Genomic DNA, 22,144 nt, shown 5'->3' with positions numbered 1-22,144 from the left:
AAGTTTATTTGAACAGAAAAAAAGGAATAAAAAGAACGCAAAAATCAACCTTATTTAAGTTAAAGTCAGTTTCAGAGCTGGTGCATTTATCGTGCATTGTGTGCTCCCATTCAAAATACATGGTACCTCGTGGACAAATAATGAAATTGGGTATCGCAGCAAATGGACTCATAAAAATTAAACGGTAGAAGCGAGTCACTTCATTGTTTCACAGAAGGTGACTATTGAGTGTGGCATTTATAGAAACTTTCAATAATGGGAAAGTTCAACTTGGTTCTCACATAAATATCGATTCTTTACTCTATTGCACTTTTTTTGACTCACCCTGATGTAGGTCTTAGAATTTGATCTTTCAGAGTTTAATTTCACTTAATATTCGTTTTAATGAACTAGTAACAACATCAACAACATAATATAAAAATCATGAAATCTTTCTTATCTTCTGAAGCAATCCGCCGCAGATCCCAGTTGAATGAGTTGATTTCTATTTATTTCTGATGCACAGCTGGATTCATCCGCTGTTGCCTGTTGTTGTGTTTTATATATTATTTCATGGCTATTACTCGGGTCATAAATCATAACTCATGTTAAATATTTCGCATCAATTATGTATAATGCATTATGAATATTTGTCTGCTATTTTTTTATTAGCAAGTGAGTCAAGTATTTGTATGTGATTAGGCCTATGAATTTTTGCAAACGGAATAGTAAACATAAACAAGCTCTAATTGACGATGCAGAGGTCAATTTCACGACTCAACTTCCGCTTTTCTTCCCTGTATGCACATTCTATCGGAACGGAGTGAGTTTCTATTGGAGTTTATCCTCTATTTTAAAACGTTACGTAAACTCTCGCCGTAAATAGCGGGAAGGTCAGTTTCTATTGAGCAGAATTAATCCATTTACCGTCATATGGTCCCAATAGAAACACACCTATAGACCCAAAACAAATTATTCCAAAAAGGTCAAGAAATGTGTTTGTTTGTCATAATTATGGTGGGCATAGCACAACAATTTGGATTGTAAGTGTTAATAATGTAATGTGCACACAGCATACAACCATTTTGATTTATAACTAAAGATTGTTCACACATTCTGACTGTATGTGTAAAAATGCATGTGTAGCATGCATAAATTTTGAAAATCACAAGCCATTAATAATTTTATGACCCTCCTATTGTCGGTGTAAAAAATTATGACCCCTATTTTTGGTAACCCCTCTTTCAAAGAAAATGATAGCCCCCTTACCAACACAAACAAAAACGGACAAACAAAAAAGCTGAAAGTACCTTTGCTCAAGAAAAAATGTCTGTTGGTATCACTGGCACTGATATTAACTGTAGTAATATTTTGTAAAGATCGTATGATTTGAATAAATGGGTCAAGATATTATAACAATCTTGTGGTTATCTAGATTTGAAAATACAAATCAGACTTGTGAGAAGATAGGATGAGATTGTGAATTTATATTAGATAGCATCAGTCATGCCATATGAATTGGTGTGGTCTTTAGTCACATAGGTAACTTGTCAGATTGGTAGATACAGTGCTATCAATCACAAAATGTCAATGCTATTAAGTGCGTCATTGCTATCTAACTTAACCAATTTGCTGTATTAAGTTCAGGATTTAAGTCACCAATAGAAATTCATAACCTCATTAATAAACGCGATGCGTGCGATCCAATTACATTTAGTTATTTGTGAAAACGCGAACGCAAATCGAGGTCATTAATATCTCACAATTGACCGCAAAATGCGTAATTGTTCCAATGTCGCACACAATTGACCTGCGTTTGCGTGTTGTTGTGCGTCGAACAAACTTCACGCGCGCTGGCTACCGTATTTGGATTGCGCGATACCATATTTGCACAGATTGTGATACGCACTTTTGTTATTGGTCGTCATGTTTTAGCCTGATCGATTTTTGGAAAGGGAAGATGTAAAAATCATCTATTTTTATAAACTTTTGAGCAAAATTTTGTGTTATTTTGTAAGGTGAAGAGATTAAAGTGACGGTTATGAATGAGGTTAATAACTTTGCATCGGTTATTTGGAGGGCATTGTGAAAATCTAAACATTTTAGCTTTGGACTCGAATATCCTCGGGCTGCGCCCTCGGGATATTCCTCGGTTCCAAAGGCAAAATGTTTAGATTTTTCACAATGCCCTCCAAATAACCGATGCACAGTTATTAATCTCTAAAGAATAACAGGTAAATACCATTCCACTGACATATTGGGCTGTTCCATTTAAAATCCACACCCCCTGTGAAAGATTTTGGAAATATCTTCCACAGGGGAGTATGTATTTCAAATGTAATTGGTAAGGGTTAATTATTTTGAAACCCATACTCACTCTGCATTATGATTTTACCTGATATCCTCCACAACTAGAGTAAGTATTTCAAATAGAAGTTATTGTCTATTCTATTCAAAACTCATCTTCCCTCTGTGGAAGACTTTAGCTCAATCTTCTACAGGGGTAGTTTGGATTTTAAATGGAATAGCCCAATTTCAGTGCTCGGTAAGGTACATATAGACTCATTCCACTTGCACATTCAGTAGACAGGAAGGCACCCAATAATTCTAGGTGAAGCAAACAAATGTGACTACAGACCGGAAAAATAGGTATTTTTTGCAAAATTTTCTGACTCAGATGGGGAGAGCCCCTTTGCTATCAAACAATATTTACTTTAGTTAGCTCTTGTGTTGAATCTTCCTAAGCCACTGTTATAGATTATGCTGTGGAGTTTCATGAAAACTGACTTATAACCTTTGTTTTAAATTGTGTATTTATATAGCCAAATACTTACAACTTTCAAACAAATTATATGCTTTTTTAATTTTATTTTTACAGCTGCTCGAGGATATCTTGCCCGCAAAAAATATCACAAAATGCAAAATGAGGCGAGCAGGAAACTCTGGAGTGCTGCCCTACTCATTCAAAAGTGGGCTAGAATGTGGAGAAAACAGACTTTATATAAACAGATTCAAGCACTCAGCTCACAACAAGAGACATGGATGATATATTTTCTTTTGCAGGTATGTATAATGTATGACATGGCTACTCTATCTATATATATGTTATGATTAGTTGTTTGCAAGGAAGCTGGGATGTCATTATCTTGACTTTATTTGTCAATTATATGTGCCGGTATAACACAAATTGTACAGAAGTGGTCATTTTCCTAGCAATAAGCTGTTAATGATAGCCCTATTAGAAAAAATGTTACGACCCCAAGAACTGCTAAAATCCAGTGACCATTTCCCCCCGGGAAAAAGGGTGGAGTGGTCACTGGGTTTTAGCGGTTCTCAGGGTATAGTGTGTGCTTCAAAGGCCCTATAGTAGGGCTAACAAATGAAATCTTTGAAATCCTTATTGCTTATAAGCAAGGTTGAAAAATTCCAGTTTGTTTTCTGTTGTTTTTTGAAAGGTTCAACAGATTTTATATCTAAATACTAATTCTACTGACATTCCAGACCATTTGGCATGGTGGTCATATATAAAAGTGGTTTACCATCAACATGATTAAACCATTGGGAAAAGAATCCAAATTTGCTAATGGCATGCTGGCAGTATTTCTAATGGGAGAAATCACAAAAGCTTCCTGATATTCCTCTTAAATTGATTATACTGGGACAAACACGTCACAAGGAAGTGTGCAAATATTTGCCAATTTTTATGTTAATTTTAGCACAATCGAGACAACTTTACTTGTTTTATTAAAATGCAGCATAAGCAAGATGCAGAGGCAATTTATGGCTAATTTTGTTTTTGTATTTTGAACCAAGAGGTTCTGTTTCCTTTATAGTAACAGATAAAGCTGAAGTGAATTCAATTTCCTCCTTCAATTATTTTGATTTTCTCCGCCTATAAATATCTTTTGGCCACATTTTAGAATTTCAATTTTCCCCACATATTTTTATCTGACTATAAAATCAAGGAACTCTCGTATAAGCTATATCATAATGAGATTTCTGTCATGAATAGTGGGCAAGAAAATGTGTTTAACTGTCAGAAAGGACATAAAAGTGATGTATAAGCAGTGCTATCTTCAGAAGATAGCATATGTTTCTGCTAATACTAATTAATGGAAAGCTAAATAATTTGAAGTGAAAATGATATATTTCCATGAGCTTTGATGCATAATAAGAATATTAGGTCACTGATCTAATGAATAATGAGTGATACATATTATGCCTGTTCACATGCTGACTTTTAGTTTAACATTGAACAGATCTATGAAAATATCCATGCATAGTCCCATGTTGAAAAATAAATGTTGGGAAGGGTCAGAAATTAGAGGGGAATCTGATCAAATTTGATAACCTCCTAAGATAAAAATTATCTTAACCCTAACACTGTAAAATCGGTCACCTATGGCTACTGGTCATCAGGCCCGTGCATGGCACCCAAGGGGTCTGGGGTTTGAATCCCAAGAGAAACAAACAACTTCTTTGTTCACCTTCTCTCTTTAAAACTTCCTGCTTTCTTTTCCAAGTTCCAAAATGCCCTTTCAGCATAGAAAGATTGTGTAAGATACAGAAGTTCACATGCTCATAGTGGTTGACTTAATAGTCCTCCACAATATTTAGTTTACTTCCCAAATAATACTTATCTGCAGCTAGCCATGAGGACTGAAGTAGGAACAAAAAATAACCTTTCCATGAGACATGCTTCGACCCACATTGATCAAGACTTTTGTCACTAAATGTTGTTTGATATCCTCTGTTGCAGTTTTTTTTATGTTGTATGTTTCTTTCTGTAAGAACATAATTATCATGTGTGTGGTGTAATGCTTTTTTTTTTATTGCAATAAAAATTTAATTGCTGTTGCAATAACCATTGCTTCCATTCATAGTTTGACCAGTTTGATCCATTTTTTAAAACTTAGCATTCTACATCTATCTGAGCTATTTATGTTTGTTTGTTAATTCCATCTTTATCTAGGATCGGATTCGTCAAGATAAGGCAAGTATACTCACCCGCATAAGAGACTTGAGTGTTTTCACTTATCATACATACATATTTGCATGAATCTATGATTTAAACTTACAAAATCTAAATGTATTTTTCCATGATCCATTGTTTATGATATTTTGATTCATGTTTAGTGACTCTTTCTTTTTCTTAATCTGAACTTTTGTAGTGCAAAGTCAGTTATTGAAATCCCATAATTTTAAATGCCAAGTTAAGATGTACCAGGTCTCAATCCTAAACTTCAAGAAAAAAATCAATTTCATTTTCAAGATCAAATGCACACATGCATCTTTTGAAAGATTATTCTCAATCTTCACTTGCTTCGGAATAATTTTTAACATATATTTTCCATAGTCTTAGAAAAATGATTGAAATTAAACAACTATTTACCTAAATATCAGATCTTTTATTTAAATTTGTGGAAATGAATGTTTCAAGTTCCCCTGCAAGACATAAACTGATTTCAAAATGTCATAGAGAATTTCATGGAAGGACACACTAAATTACAATATCTATACCTACCAATTTTCAGTCACAAACTCAATAATGATAAAAATTTCATTAATTTATACTTTCAGGTAAGAAATTATAATACAGAATTAATGGAAGGCCAGGCTCACACCGCCCAAGATGTGATGGCCAGCGAGATAAAGAAGATAGTGATCAAGCAGGTATCAGAGATGAGACGTACCAGAAGAAAACGTATGCAGCAGTTAAAGTCACCCCTGACACATGAGGCAGAGTCATACTATAAGGGTCTATTAGCGAGTCAATTAGCTTGGGATGCGAGTAGAAGGAGGGCCAAACCAACTGGGTAAGTTGCATTCATTGATTAATTTCTCATCTATTTTCAAATATCTAAAGCCATATTTTAGAGATCCACCACTGCCGACCCACTTTTTCTAGAGGGGGGCACTAAAGTTTGGCAGTGCAGACATGCCTGACCAGAAAGGCCTGAAGGGTCCTTTTGAGAGAATGAACTCAAATTGAATTGAAAAGGTTGTTTTTAAATTCTAGTTCGTGCATTTAGGGGTCACTTTAGTGTACCTACAGTGTGTTTTTAATATTTTTGTTTTCTAATTTGCATCAGGACCATCACCTAAACATTATAGATATTTTTTATCAGAAACCTGTAAAGGTTTACCTTTCAGATAAATCCTATTTAGAGGTTAATTTCAGATACAATCTCATTTAGGGAGTAAAATATGTTGCAAAAATGTGCTAAATTCCTGTTTAGGGATGTTTTTTGCTCAAAAGGGTCAATCCTGTTTTGAAAATCTCTGGTCACCTGTGTTTGTATTTGGGGTTTTTTTCAAGGAAAGCAATTAATTTTTCTCCTGGTTGGGTGCAATTTGTGAAGGGAAGGGTCAAGCCTAAATAGATTCCATGAAATATAAAGTGAAGTATATTGGTTGAAAAGGGTAGGCCACATATCACATTGTATACCAAGATTAATTTCAAGCAATACCAAACCAAATGAGTTATACTAACTTAATCATATTAAACCAGAAGAGTTGTTACTCAAATCATATCTCTTTGTTACTCCGCTATATGAAAATGATCTAGCTTAAAACCGATTACAATTTATAAGATGTCTTTTAAATTTGCAGAATAATAGCACTTCACTGTGTGTGTGTTGCACTGAATGTCCTACATGCACCACTAATCATGTTTCTATGCACTCTGTTTTCCTACCATTTTGTAACATTTCAGAGGTTTGAAGGTACTCTCACCTGAAAGTGACAGTGATTATTATAGCTGTCTTGTCAGCAGCTCATCAGATGCTAGCAATGGAACTCCTACACTAGAGTTTATAAGAAGGTAGTTTATTGTTGATTTCACCATGTTCAGTCTGGTCCAAAGGCCTGGCCAGGCAACACTGCCTGACCAGGGAGCATGTTTACTGTCCTGGCAATATGGTATCCCACAATGCAATGCTATAATTCAAATAAAATATATGTTCTTTCTTGGTTTAGAGTAAAGAAGATGTAAGATATATTACTATTATCGATGGATGTAATACAATCAGTGGTGTGTTTCTATCAATTTTAAATTTGCTCATTTAGTTTTTAAAAAAACATTCGAAATTGTTTTGTTATTTAAAATATTTTACAAAGTGAATTGTTTTTCAAATAAGATACAACTCAAGTGTGCAAAATTTCAATTTTCAATATCAGTTAGTAAATCCCCACAAACAATTTGGGGTTAAGGCTGCCAAATTTGGAAGAGGCCTATGTTGCCTGCACAGGAAACATGTTGCCTGCTTGGGCAGTGTTTACTGGCCATCAGGCAGGTGGACTGGACTGATGTTAGGTATCCTGACCATGATCCTACTTACAGTAGGAAAAAGTTGCATTTAAATCTTGACCTTGAATTTGATTGGAACAGATGACTATAATACTGTAAACGTTCTTATTTTCACAGAAAGAATTTTATTTTGCAGAATCTTCATGGAATTTAATGTAACTCTATTGTGTAAATGTATTCTTGTGTCGTTATGTTTGCATTTCTGTGAAAATAATTCTGTCTACAGTATAAGTGAGTGGGTGTTCAAACTATCAGTAAATTGAAGTTGTCTTCAGTCTTCACAGAAATTTGACAACAACTTACGCAGTAATTCAGCAGACACTGGGGCAGACAAGCATGAAAACACAAATTAATTCTACTGACTATGGTATCTACCCTAGTAGCAGCATTGAATAGCAACTTTGGAAGACACAACCATCAGAAGGTGACTGTTTGCACCATCATGACAAGTCACTAAATTTTGATTGAATTTGATAGTAATTAAGCCAAGATTGAATTGTGACAGTTTCCTACTAGTGTAAGTGGGTTTTAAGTGACTAGCGGTATGATTACATCAGGGGTATTTACATGGACAAAAATGGTCATTTGGATAGTCCTTGGTTGTTACCATCCAAATTCAGTTGCAGAAGCTATGCCACAGTAAGCAAAATTTAAATTTTTAATATTAAAATATTACAAATGCAGACAAAATTACTTCATGACCAGATTAGTAATTATTTTTGTAAGTGTAAACCATTCAATCAAATAAAAGTGAAAAAAAAATAGTTTAGATTTCATCAAGCACATGTGATAAGGTCTGCTGGTTTGAGGATGATTTGCAACCATTATTATATCACTATAGTCACTGTTTAAGGATACCAATGCAATGTTCAGCCTTTATTAACTAACATTTTTATCATAATTACTATGACTAATTCATTAGCTTGATTTCTTACAGGATATTGATACCTCTTTGTTATTTAGCTGTAACCTTCAAGATCTACATTGTCTACCTTACCAGCAATCATTGATACCAGGATCTTTTACCATTTCATATTGTTATTTACCGGGTGCCCGCACTCTGTGTATTCACTGGTATAAACGCTAATCCTGAATATTGTTTACTTCCTTTTTGGCATTTCATATTGCAAATTGTTGGCGAAAACAACCTTTTTTCGTGATTTTGTGAATTCCAACCTCTTTTCAAGCTTAGATGTAAAAAACAATTCCAGGTGATGAAAATACAAACTGCTTCTTGCTCTGGAAAAGATGTATAGGTTAAATTGGATAACAGCCAAGAAAAATACCTTGTATTTTGAAAAATAACTCCCTTTTGTATGTTTCATGAACTACATTTCTCTATCTGAGAGTACTCCACTTTCTTTTTGCTACATTAGGACAAGCATGTTTACCCAAGAATACATGGAGTGGAGGGACCTGGTTTACATGCTCTACTTTGCATGATGTTTGATGCTTTATATAGGTTTACTGCTTAGACTTAAAGCAATGCTGCATGGTAAAAGGCTACATAGTTGATTGTTGCACTATATGGCTGGAATAATCTCGCAGATAATTTCTTTTGCAATGATGTCCTATATACATGTTGTCTGATAGCAAATGTATGTGTATCTATCAAGTGTCCGGCTTATGCATTATCAGCAGTGGTGTGTCTGGGGGGCTGAACCCCCCGAACTTTGTTAAAAAATATGTAAAATTAGCCGTTTTTTGGTGATTTTAGCCATTAAGCCCCCCGCATAACTCTGAAAGCCCCTCTGAGCCCCCTGCAAGAACAGATCCTGGACACGCCGGTGATCAGTTGAAAACCAACAAGCTCTACCTATCAACTTTCTTGAACTTAGTGATCATGTGAATAAAAGCAAATTATTAGGGATGCAAACAAACTCTGCTGACAATCAGTATTTTGCTTATGTTACAGTAATTCTGTGTTTGGTTGGAAACACAAGAATTCAAGACACAGTTGAAGTGCTTGTCAAACTAGTATTCAGTATATTCATTAAGATAATTTGCAAATTACACATAGTTTGTAAATAATGTAAGCAGCCTGCGCAACCTACCCCATAATGCAAAACAGTGCCAAATTAGACCACATTAACACGCCAATTCCTGCATTGCATGATCAGTAGTGTAGACAGGGGAAAGAGTGTCCCCTGACAAAATGTGAAAGAGATAAGTGCCCCTGACAAATAATGAGAGAAAATTGGGAAGGCAAAGGTAAAGAAAAGGGTAAAGGAGCCTGTTTCCCACCAAAATTCAACCTGATCGAATGGCAAAATATATAGTGTAAAGCACCACTTTTTTGCATGATATGCACACATTGTCCCAATAAAGCCCAGTTTTGGAAGCTCAAAGACTTTTAACATGTTTAGTGTCTCTAAAAAAAACCTAGTATATGCATATCCACCGATAATACCAGGTAAAATTGATGCAACTGGGAATTTTTCATCTTTTCCAAAAAAAATTGTATTTTGGCCCCAACCAAGAAAGCCAGCTGCACCCCTATGCATGATCACATTCACTGTACATGTACACATAAAAACCATTGCTCCTACAGACCACATAACCGGTAAGTAGTGGCATGTCAGCAGAAGTTGGACAGATCTCTTTGTCCCTATCAATGACATTATATCAAAATACTTAACAACAGTAAAATAACATTTTAATTAGTGTACACCAATTATATTGATTGTAAACATGGCAAATACAGGACCTAAACATATTGCTGATGTGATGTGCAGTGGCGTAAATGTAAATTTGAAATATCATTTAAAAGTAAAGAAAACATGTGGTACTCCACGGCCACATACTTGGTGCCCCTATCGCCACCCAAATGGTTATAATTATCATTTCTGAGGTAAAAAAATATCATTCCCACTGGAATGATCAGAAAAAAAATTAAAAAAGAAAAGTTTAGTCAGAATATTTGAACAGGTTGAAACTCTCTTAGCATTGTTAATCAATCAATCAATAACCATTTTATTGAAACTGATTTTGTGGGACGTCAGATGATGATTTTGGTCATATGATCAATCATCTGACGTCCGTCTTCTTTATTTATTTAATAATCACACAGAAAGGTACAGGGCAACCTACTTCATTGCAAACTCTTTACAATTACATCAGCAAATAAGTGAGGTTTGTTGTTCTCTGTTGACAAAAGGCAGTCTTCAGTTGAACAGCTCTTTTCAGAGCCACCAAAACATTCATATTAGCAGATAGGCAAGGTCTGCTATTTCTCTGTTGGCAAGGGACAGTATCTTCAGTGAACAGCTCTTTTCAGAGCCATCAGTAGGCAAGGGACATCCTACATATCTTATTCTTAGGTACTTTGTCCTGAAGAAGTGAGTGCTACTCTTGACGAAAGCTTGTCAGTTCTAAACTTGTCCAACAGCTAACCCACTAAAAAACTTGTTAGGGACTGATTTGTTGTCAATTACTATGGCTATGAGAAACTCTTTTAACCAGGTGAGTAGCCTACCAGCCCCACTGCGACACTGATGGTTTCTGTACAGGCCCATGCAAATATGGACATCAAGCCAGTGTCTGGTTGGTCCAAGACAGCAACACCCCATTTATAATGTATATAAAATTTGGGATAGTTGTCTCAATCGGAGGATATTTCATCAAAAGGGGTATATGCCATGATTTTTTTTTCATCACTTGGCCCTGGCCCCTTGTGGTAACACCTCTATTATGTGGTTAATTTAGTATGTTTTATTTACTTTCAGAGATGAACCAGGAAGGCTGAATGGCTTTGGCTACCATGATACTGATGAAATCTCAAACTCAGATATGGATTTCAGCATATTAGAGGTAGCCAAAACTTTTCTTTATTAGTTTTTTTAGGAAAATCAGTTGCAAATTTCAGTATTTTTCTTAATTCTGTCATTTGCTGTTTAAAAATATTGTGATGTACTCAGTATTGTTATTTTACTGTGAATGTTTTTATTCTTTTTCCATATTTATAACATCAATCTCTTCAGATGGTAAGATGAAGCAAATAAATTTGTATAAAAATAAAATTCTTCTATCTAGTTTATTATTTTCTAAATCTGAATAATAATATAAAAAAAACTTTATCATTTATGCGATCAATTTAGTTTTAAGATATTTGACTTATGCTTAGGAACTGTTTTGTAATATATTTTTACAAGTGCTTTTTGAGCTTTATTTCTTTAAAAGAATAAGCTAAACAGCTAAGATATATATTTCTTCAATGGTTAGAATGGAAACATACTTTTGAAGGTAGCTATAAAAGCTGGCAAATAAATGAACAAAAACAGATGATATAAATTTGACATAATTTAGATGGTCAAAATGTGCATTATATTAATTAATCCAAACCATATGTAGACGCCTAATTTTCTGTACCAGCTAATTATCAGATCTACATCAATTAAATCACATTTTCTCTATTTTCCTTAAACTGTACTATAGCCTAATGCTCGTATATGAACATTTTCATACTTTTCTCAAATTGAAACTGAACTGAAAGAAAAACGTTTGATTGTTTTTTTCCAGGAGCTCGAATCGGTTAGTGTGTCTGTAGAGAGTGACTATACATGCCTTGCACAACCCACCTCAGCTTCCACCAGAGAACCGATCAGAAATGGTGAGGGCGCTGTCATCAAAACAGCGCCCTCATTACCACAAACCCAGCATCACTCAAACAATGTAGTAGTGTCACCATCACAACCATATCATCCTCATCCAGCTGCCTCGCATGCAAGCATGTCACCACAGCAACCATCACCATGGAAACAGCAGCATTCACCAGGGCAACAGCACAGATTGCCACAGTTCCCACTCACATCCACCACATCACAGGTCTTAATAAAGCACAAAGATTCACCATTCACCCAAGTATCCAGCACAAGCACCAGTAGTGCCCTTGTCAAGCCATCAAGGCTGAAGTAAGTCATGTAGATTTTCTGGGTTTATTTTTTCATCTGACAGCAACCTGTGAAGAAACAAAAAGGACAAAAATCAACACTATGCTTCAATTGTAGACACTCGCGTACGCAGGAATTTCTCAAGGGGTGTGATGATAAACAATACTAAAATAAGGAAATGGCCGCGTAGCGGTCATCCCGTCGCGCTTGCGCGACGCAGGGGGGTGTCTGAGGGGGGATGTGGCCCCCTCAGAATTAAGAAACTTTTGGAAAATGAAGACCTAATTAAAGCGATTTGGTGGACAATTTTGGCACTATTAGTGTGTAAAATTTTAGTTTGAAAAAGCCGAAAATTTGTGAAATGACGGTCCATACCATGAAGCCTTTCGTGAACAAGCCTTGCCTTCAGCAATTGTGTGAAATGCAAATTGGTAAATGTCGAAAGAAGAAGCCAAAATGGCTACTTGTTTATTCACTACGCAGGGGGGTGTCTGAGGGGGGATGTGCCCCTCAGAATTAAGAAACTTTTGCCAAATTGAAGCGATTTGGCGGACCATTTTGGCACTATTAGTGTGTAAAATGTTAGTTTGAAAAAGCCGAAAATTGGTGAAATACTGGTCCAGAGTTTTCCCTCCTGCAGAAGTTGGAAAAATTTGCAAAATGAAGGTCCGATTGAAGCCATTTGGTGCATAATTTTTAAAAATCATTGCTTCAAACAGAAAAAAGGGCCCGAACTCCGGGGGTAGGCTGTGGGGTGTGACGATGTGGAGAGGTGTTGGTGTTAACATGTAGGCCCTATATCCATGGCAATTAACAATAACCTCTTTACGTACGTACGTTGCCAGGGTAGAGGTGTGACTGATGATGATTATGATGTGTGTGTGTGTGTGTGTGGGGGGGGGGGTGTTAACATTAATCGACACATTTACGTACGTTCGGTCAATACCGGGTAAAGGGGTGAGAAAATTTGTGTCTATAGGCCTATGAAACTTTGATAATATGTCCCCTATGCCTTGGTCATCTCCCTCCTCTCCTCTTCCCCCCTCTCTCTCTCTCTCTCTCTCCCTCTTTCTTTCTTTGCCTTTTCTCCCCCCATTTTTATTTTTTGGACAGACACAAGGGGGCCCCCATTTTTATTTTTTTGGACAGACACAAGGGGGGTGTTTCACACCCGTAACACCCCCCCTGCGTACGCCAATGATTGTAGATGAAGAATATAAGATTATATCTTCCATTTTATCAGCAGTCCTGGGAAAAATTTGGAGTTACAAAATTTTGTCAAAAATGCAATGAACCTATTTTGTGCCAACTCATGAGAAACCAGGTATCAACTAAATTATAAAGGGTGGTGGCCCGGGGCGGTGGCTCATATTTAAGTTGTTCCTTGTTAATGCAAATGAGACAGTTTATGCTCCGTAGCTTTTACACTGAGATTTCTGGGCTTAGGCTACTCACTTTGTAATGTTAAAACCTTTCCCTATTCCGCATGCTCAATGCCATTTCTACACAGGTGAATGAGTCTGAAAAGAGTCTATCGCATGACTATTTGGTGCAGACTAAATATCACATTGGTGTACTCAGGAAATATAATGTTGTGTTTCTTAATGTATCATGCGATGAAGGCAGCTTGGTGGCAAAATGAATCCCAATACCCAACTACTTATACTTCGGGAACAATATCAATTCCAATTCATCCCAAGTTTGTCCCATAACTGATGATCTGCAGATTCTGCACCCACAGATATTGAGTGATTTACCCAGATTTAACTGTTACTTATACTATGCTCATTTTGACTAGGATTTTGATCATGACTTCAAGCATGGATTATCTTACAAGGAAAGTATAATACCACCAAGTCTGTATGATGCATTTGGAGATCTAATGCAGAGTATGTGAAACTGTATTATCAATGACTGCGTATATTTATTCCAATATTAATATTATTGCTATGTGCCATTAATTGCAAATACTGGACCAATGCAATGGGGAAGGGTCTTGGTTTTTGGTTGGGTCCCCTTATGCTAGGGGTGCCAAACGTGACCTTAAACAAGACCAAAACAATCGTGACCCATGTGTAGAATCTGAAGGTATTAAGAGAAGTATTTTAAGCTATCCAAGAGTCCAGATATTCTGCTAGTCCAACTGTAGTATTGCACTCGCATGAGAACCCAACCAAACCCTAAGACACCCTCTCCCTGTCATTATTATAGAATCATTCAATTCTAACATATTTTTGTTTGTGTCTGTCTGTATGTCTGTTTGTATGTATGAATACACCTGTTTCTAGATCATTTGGAAGGCTTCCGACACCCACCAGTCCTGATGGTACAGGAACCAGTGAAGTGACCTTCTCACCGGATGGCACATTTGACTTCAAGGCCCTCCTCAAGAAATCTGGCAATCGGTGATGTTTTCCAGGATCTGTGATACAACTGATCAGCTGGACTTTTGATTATGTGGATATGTCAGCAGTGGTATTGTTGTTTATCAAAATCATTAGTGACCAACTACATGTAATCAAGCAGAGAGGCTCATGATGAATAATCCAGTACAGCATCTACAGTACTGTTCCAAAGTCTTCAGACTTTTCTCCTGCTTTGAAGGTTTTTTCTTGCCATGGTAGTATCCACAACACACAGGCCCATATGTTTACAAGCCTGGCAAATGCCTCCCTGCTAACAGGCACTACTTTTACTCCTCGGTTAAGACACATGATTAGGGTGTTAATTCTATGTACTCTACACTAACGGGTGTGTACCCTTATCATGCGGGTTCCATGCAAAACATAGTTGAAGACCTTTGATCAGTACTGTATGTTCATAAAGCAATTTAAGGAAAACACTGTAAAAATTGTGTCTCTGCAATAATATCTAACAATTGAAAACATATGAAATAGAAGCCAGTTTTCTGAAAATGTCCTCTGAAGACATGTCCTCTGATGTTGGTTTTATAACACTTATCCAGGAAGCCAATTAAGACTCAAACTCGTGTCCATATCATGTCCATAACATCTCCAAATTATAGACACAATTTCCTGTCTTCATGCAAGACAGGTCTAAAATATAAGACGGGTCATTTGATTTCTGGTTAGACATGACTTACTGGAAAACTTACTGGAAGACATGTCTCATTCGAGTGAAAGTGTCTCTGATTGTTTCTACAACCAAACTATATATGTTTTCATTTGTAAAATTATCTATGGAAGACCCTGGGTTGAAGACATGTTTATTTTAGAGCACTATTGCCTTAAGCTTATCAATACACAATGTTCCCTTTCATTATTTTGTCAAAAGTGTTTTCCAAAGATGGTACACTTAGTGATTTCCTCAACTTAAGGTGTTGCCCTGCCTTAATTCCATAATACCCTAACCTCATAGAGGTGGTTTGGGTGGGATACCTTGTGTGTAAAACACTCCTCCGTACCAGGGGAGGCACCCTGGTATACAGAGGACCAGGGGAGGCACCCAATATATGAAATTTTGTGGCGTTTAATGTGAAAGGGTTATAAGTTTGAGGAACATCAAACGCCTTATGGCCTTAAATAATGCAAAGTTTCTGGAGACATAATCCTTCAGAATGTTTCTTGTCACCTTGTATTGAGGAAACCTTGACTATGGTAATCGGAGATGTTTTATATATTAGAAGCAAAAAGAATATCTGAAGAGTACAGATGCAAAAACCGTTATCCATTTTTCTCAATTTGAGATGTTGGCAATATAACTGGTCAAATGATTTTATAAGGAAATGTGTGCTACTTTTGATCATATTTTCACAATTTTACCTTAGAAGTTTTAAAGCAGGGTGTCATTATTTAGAGTTTAAGAGGGAACATGTTGGTAGCCTTATCTCAAAAAGCCTGGCATTTATTGCATTTTGCATCTGAATTCTTCATAATGAATAAGGATTTATACATTAAGGGACATTTTATAATTTTTTATTTAAGCGGTGAGTCCATTTCCAGCCAATTATATTTGTCTGATATTGTCTTAGGGGTAAAATCAAAACTCCACCGGTGGCGACCGCTGGTTCGGGGGCGGTTCTGTGCAGTTGGAGCTGGTTTCTATTGTTCTGAACAATGGAACATGGTTCAACCGCCGGTCAACCAGCAGTCGAGTTTTGATTTCAACCCTTATATAAGACAAATTTTTCATTTCATTTTTTTAAACACCTCTGCACTTTATGGGTTTTTGTTCAATTATATAATGTCTGTAGACAGGCCCCGTACGCAGGATTTTTTTGGGGGGATTCTGATTTTGAAAAAGTGGACTTTTTTTCCAAGGGGGGCGATTTTGTGAAAAGTGGACTTTCTTCCCCAAATTTGGACATTTTTTGACCAAAAAAGCGTAAAAAGCCTGTTTTTTTCCTCGCTACGCTCGCAAATTCTGAAATTTTGGGACTTTTTGTATACTTTTTATATACTACTATATATAAATTTGGGGAGGTGCGGTCGCACCCTCGCACCCCCCCCCCCCCTGCGTATGGGCCTGTCTGTAGAACCTGTTTGATGTGGAGTGTATGTTTAAAGAAATACCTACACCGCTGACTGAGAGTGTAAGTTGTATTGCCAAATACTTGAAGTGTATAATAAGGCTATAAGCTCACAGTAAGAATTCAGGGGGTGGGGTGATTGGCCATATGCCCAAAATAGACTGATTTTACAGAAAAGCTGGGGCCAAAACATCCAAGCTAAAGCCACCCATGGGCAAGCCACTGCCCTTTCATCATGTTCATCATTTTTGTATATTATATGCATATGCTGTAGATTTGATCCTTGGTTGAATGGCCAAACCTGTCATTTGTCCAGATTTATTTTGGACTAAGTCTGTTTTGGTTTTGCCCTATTGAAAAACAGGAACTGTGCAGATATCTGAAAGATTGAGAGCATGTCATTCACATTATATTGACCTCGCTTTGTCTGCAGTTTGCAATTGAAAGACAAAATTATGCAGTTCTTGTCATCAAATAGCATATTTTTAGTCTTAAGATTTCTGACTTCTTCAATTTGGGCAGGAATAAAACTATTACTGTACAGGTCAGGCTGCATACTGCCTTGCTTTTATTTTCATTGCAAGTACCCCCTCAAGTTGGTAATATCTGAATTCAAAACAGAAGTGAGATTTGTGAGGGTGCTGTTACCATTACGTTGCTGTCAAATAAAGCCAGAAGGCATGTGGTGTGCGAGTTTTAGCTATGATGAATGTTTAAGTTATGTTAGCTAAGTTAATGAAATATCATATAGCACTGCATTAATTCCTGATGTAATGATGTTATATGAAACATTCATTTATATTTGTCGCACATTGATATTTATGTATGTATGTTCCTTGAGAATAAAGTTCCATTCCCGTTAGAACAAAAATGTAGTTCATTCCATCTATGTGTAGGCAACCAACGTGATTCTACCGCACTTCATTACAGGAAGAATGCTGCATGGATGTTTCGTGCTCTAATATTATACCAGTGGGTTTTGCAGCTTGAAATACAAACCTCTCTGCAATTAATTGAAAGGTGAACAGGTATCCACCAAGTTTTTGAACGTTAGTTATGGTATCACTTGATGGTGGAAATGAAGTCCATGATTCACACCTCAGTGGACTCAGGATCCAATGATTCGTATTATGTTGGTCAGTTTTGGTCTTAAAGAAGATATGAGAATGTGATGAAAATTGTGTCCAAAATTAAAATTATGTTGAGGAAGGCTTCAGTGGCGTAGCCAGTGAGGGGGCCAGGGGGGCTGGTGCCCCCCCACTCATCTTTGCCGTCGGTTCATCTTAGGTCGTCGGTAGATGACAGGCCTTGGCTAACAAAAATTTGGGGTCAACAATAGACAATTTTGAGGGCACAATTGGCTCAAATACTTAAATCTTGGATATGACTCTTCCTTTTTGACTGTTTATGTTAGCACATTGAAGGATATTGATTTATAAACTTAAAAAACACTGTGAAAATTGCTTTGAAATATTTTGTCCTTTCGAAAACCTGGCTACGCCACTGGATGGCTTACTTTTGATTAAAGTCAAATTTGAATAGATTTGTAATTTCAGGAAAAATGGGCCAAAAATATGCAATTTTGCATGATTCCTGACAATTTCAGTTACAAAGTCTTTTAAAAGCATTCGAAATTTGTGATATAGGCTGTGAGTTTGCTTATAAATAAATATTTTTATATAAATTTTGATAATTGGTTATAAAAGATATTCATTAGCTGAAATTAGTCTTTGGTCTTGATTGTCACAGCATATGAAAACACACACATGTTTTTGGCCCTTATTTTGAAAAAAATAGCCAAATATTAAAATTTGACTTTAATTGCAGTTAGACTGGGCAGTTAAAACTAACCAAAGGATTGGGATTTACCTATTATGTTTTATTTGGCAAAATAGGATGCTGTATTTTTCTGGAATGGGGAGTAGTTATCTACAGCTTGTGTTTTCAATTCTTTGGTAGCTGGAACAGTGGAAATCCACAATAGTTACAGTCCATCACCATCCATTTTCATTTAAAAGTGTCCTAGAATGTATGATGTAAAAGTCCTTGAAAATTATATCTTCCACATGAAAGGAAATGGCTGAAAAGCAGTATCAATAGTGATTTGTATACACGATAAACTAATATTTTTGGCTGAACACTGAAGGTAGGCCTAGCCTATACCTGGAAGGTATAGTGGAAAAATGTTGACAAATTCAAGTTTAGTTTGTTGGGTAACTATTTATGTTGAGTTGCACTTGAACAACCTAATTGTTCAATTTACCTGGACCTTTTTGTAACAATGTAAACAAGACATGATTTGTCTTGTTAATTTACCCATGCTGGTTGACTTTACGTACTTACCATTTTGAGTTACCGCATGGTCAAGTATATGACAACCAATTGTTTTTTGAGTAAATGTTTTATGTGTGACATAACTTCTACAACTTCTATGAAAGTAATGAATTAATTTTTAAAGCCATAATAATATGTGATTCAAATCATGATTTGACAGTAAAGAGCTTGGAGATACAATCATGTAGAGTGTCATAATGATGATAATGATATATTATATACACTTTGCCATTATGTGTACCATGTCCAATGAAGATGTGAGCATCACACACACACAATTTTCCTACGTATAGATGCATATTAGTTGTTTCATAAAGGCCAAACAAAATTAATTGCTTGCCTCTGAGCTTTTTGAATCTTGAACATTTAAGTGGGATGTATTTTTGTTAGAGTTTTTTTTAAATAGAATTTAATTCCAGTTGTCAGTATTTGACATTGATATAAATAAAAGCAATAATATGCTTTGTTTGATACACATCTTTCATACAAGCTATTGATAGTCATACAGAATTGCAAAATATATTTTTTTTCCTGAAAAAGTACATTTTCTTCAGAAAAAAATGAATCTGGAGTTCAGAATATTTAACACGGGCCATTTCAACAACTCAGGCAGGAGCTCTTGAGACAAACAATAATTTTGTTTGGACTAAGAAAACTCTTTAAAAATATGACTTATATCATTATTGTGTTATTGTGAGTGTGTTGTAGTATTATACTTCAGACATTCATGCCACAAGCCATTACTGTATTTGACCCTTGTTTTGGCTGATATTCCAACTATGAATTGAGTATTTTTTTTCTATTTAATGAAACATCACAATTAAATCCCTGAATGAAAGTACATTTGAGTGTAATAAATCCAGAACAATATTAATTGTTCTTTATATCATAGTGTACAGGTGGGGGCGAGTCAGACCAACCTAATTGATTCAGGGAGGGGGCATTTACTCCCCCTTCCATGATGTGCCACAGGTGATATTTTTTGTTACAATATATACTCGTTTTGTGTACAATATACACACACTATGTATTAAACCATATTGAATTTTAAGGGGGTACTACACCCCTGTGGTAAATTTGTGACTATTTTTGCATTTTTCTCAAAATTAATAACACACTGATAACAAAAGTTATGTATATTATTGGGGCAAGGAATACAATTACTACACTGAAATTTCAGTGAATCAAGACAAGCGGTTCAGTAAATATGATAGGAAATGAGGTACATCCTAGTATAGCGGTACCTCATTTTCTATCACAAGTATCGAACTGCTTGTCTTGGGTCACTGAAATTCCAGTGTAGTATTTTGATTCCTTGCCCCTATAATATACATAACTTTTGTTACCAGGGTGTTATTAGTTTTTGAGAAAAATGCAAAAAAGTCACAAATTTATTGAGGGGTGTAGTACCCCCTTAAACCCTGTATATTTCACACGATTAGCCATGCATACCCCAGTGTGAACAAATATATTGTGATGATGCTATTTTTTTTTGCAAAACATATCAATTGCATTTTTAATTACAATGTAGTGCCTATACACCTATACTAATATTTTATATTGAACACAAACAAACATAGTATATGGGTGAAGGGTTCTTGATAATTTATAGTCCTTGTTCATGTTGAGAGAATTTGTAACAACAAAAAAAAAATATATAGGCTACACAGTTTTGAAACAATCACTAACCTTGTAACTGGTAAAATGAATTATGCAAATTTGCACCGAGTTGTAATTGAAAGTGTTTAATACTATAATTAAATATAATGTATATTGGTATTAAAATGTTGACAAAACAAATAAAACATGTAACATTATGAAGGTCTTGTCGTATTCCAATTACTTCTACTGTTGTTTATTGTCTAAATATTCCTGATCATTTGAAGGAATGTGATTTTTCGTGGTATGCAAGCATGCAGCTACGGTCATTCAATAAGTTCTACCTCTGCTCTTATACCTTTGGTTCTACATGATAGCTTCTTCGAACTCAGCATGATTATACATTGGAATATAAATGACAGCAAAATGTAGGTGACCTCGGAACCAAAATAAAATTTGATATGCTGGAAACGGTAAATATTCAAATATTACAAATCGAATGGCAATATTTTACAAAATTTCCACCACAAAAAGTAAAATAAAATAATTCATACCAATACCAGTAGGTATAATCCTTAGAGCAAACAAATCCCATCTATGAAACAAGTGCCAGCCAGTAGGCTGGCGAAAATGACTCAAAATGTCATTTATATAATTGATATCTTAAACATCAGTTTTGTCTTTTTCAGGGCCTATCTATGATATGGGCATAATTTATACATGTAGGCCTATTGAACAACATAACCCATTTTACATGTATTATAAATAGGTAGGTAAACAAATGAATTATTGTATTATTTTATCAATTATAAATAAAATGACACATAACTAAAGTGAAACCACCTTTTTTTATTTAATCATGTTGATTATTAAATAATTATTAGCGTTCAACAAAAATGATTGAAGAGAAAACACGCAATGCAGAATATAGAATGGAATAGGCCTATAGGTAAGATGCCATATTCATAGCTTCGCCGGAGTATCGGACTAACAATCATCACATTCAAAAAAGTTAAGATTGGAGTGAGTATTCAGTCGTTATACATTTTATAATGTGCTGTAATATACATTGCTAATTAATATAAAATTAATAAGGCAAGACGAATGGCAGTTTTTAGCCAATTAACTAAAAACTGCAGTGTATTTCGTAATATTATTATTAATAATGAGCTAGGAGTAAATGGCAGAAAAGACAAAAAGACAGAACAATTTACAATTTGGAGTAGGTGAATTAAAGAGTTGGCAGGAAGTTCTAAAAAAAAAAAGCGCAGTGATTTATAGTGCGCTACGCACAGGCACAACGCCTAGACGTTGATCCACAAGCCTCATCACACTTTACAGGTTGTCGCTGACCACTATGGCCCCATATCATTCCATAAACCATTAAACCACAAATCAGGGACTTTGCTGCTTCAAGAGCGCACACCCTAGACATTCCACAAATAGCCATCGCAACCAGGATCAGCTACCCGAATTTCGTACGGGTTACAACGAGACAAATTAGCAGTCAATTCCTTGTCCAGAGGAATTTCAAGCTAACTCAAT

General features: G+C 35.7%; 1 protein-coding gene across 1 annotated transcript in view; it reads left to right on the top strand.

The window, feature by feature from the left end:
• Positions 1 to 20,100, top strand: part of LOC140155148 (myosin-IIIb-like) — a 100,320-nt gene extending 80,220 nt beyond the window's left edge. Inside the window, exons 31-37 of the mRNA XM_072177872.1 lie at positions 2,858 to 3,042; positions 4,952 to 4,972; positions 5,560 to 5,795; positions 6,695 to 6,802; positions 11,014 to 11,098; positions 11,807 to 12,198; positions 14,466 to 20,100. Of these exons, the coding sequence (XP_072033973.1) occupies positions 2,858 to 3,042; positions 4,952 to 4,972; positions 5,560 to 5,795; positions 6,695 to 6,802; positions 11,014 to 11,098; positions 11,807 to 12,198; positions 14,466 to 14,586 (1,148 nt within the window). The 3' untranslated portion in view covers positions 14,587 to 20,100. The remainder of the gene's footprint in view (positions 1 to 2,857; positions 3,043 to 4,951; positions 4,973 to 5,559; positions 5,796 to 6,694; positions 6,803 to 11,013; positions 11,099 to 11,806; positions 12,199 to 14,465) is intronic.
• Positions 20,101 to 22,144: the final 2,044 nt, after the last annotated feature.

The sequence above is a fragment of the Amphiura filiformis genome, chromosome 6 (genome assembly GCF_039555335.1).
Source record: "Amphiura filiformis chromosome 6, Afil_fr2py, whole genome shotgun sequence".
NCBI lineage: Eukaryota > Metazoa > Echinodermata > Ophiuroidea > Amphilepidida > Amphiuridae > Amphiura > Amphiura filiformis.
The sequence above is the reverse complement of the archived record's forward strand: the minus strand, read 5'-3'. Positions and strand labels throughout refer to the sequence as shown.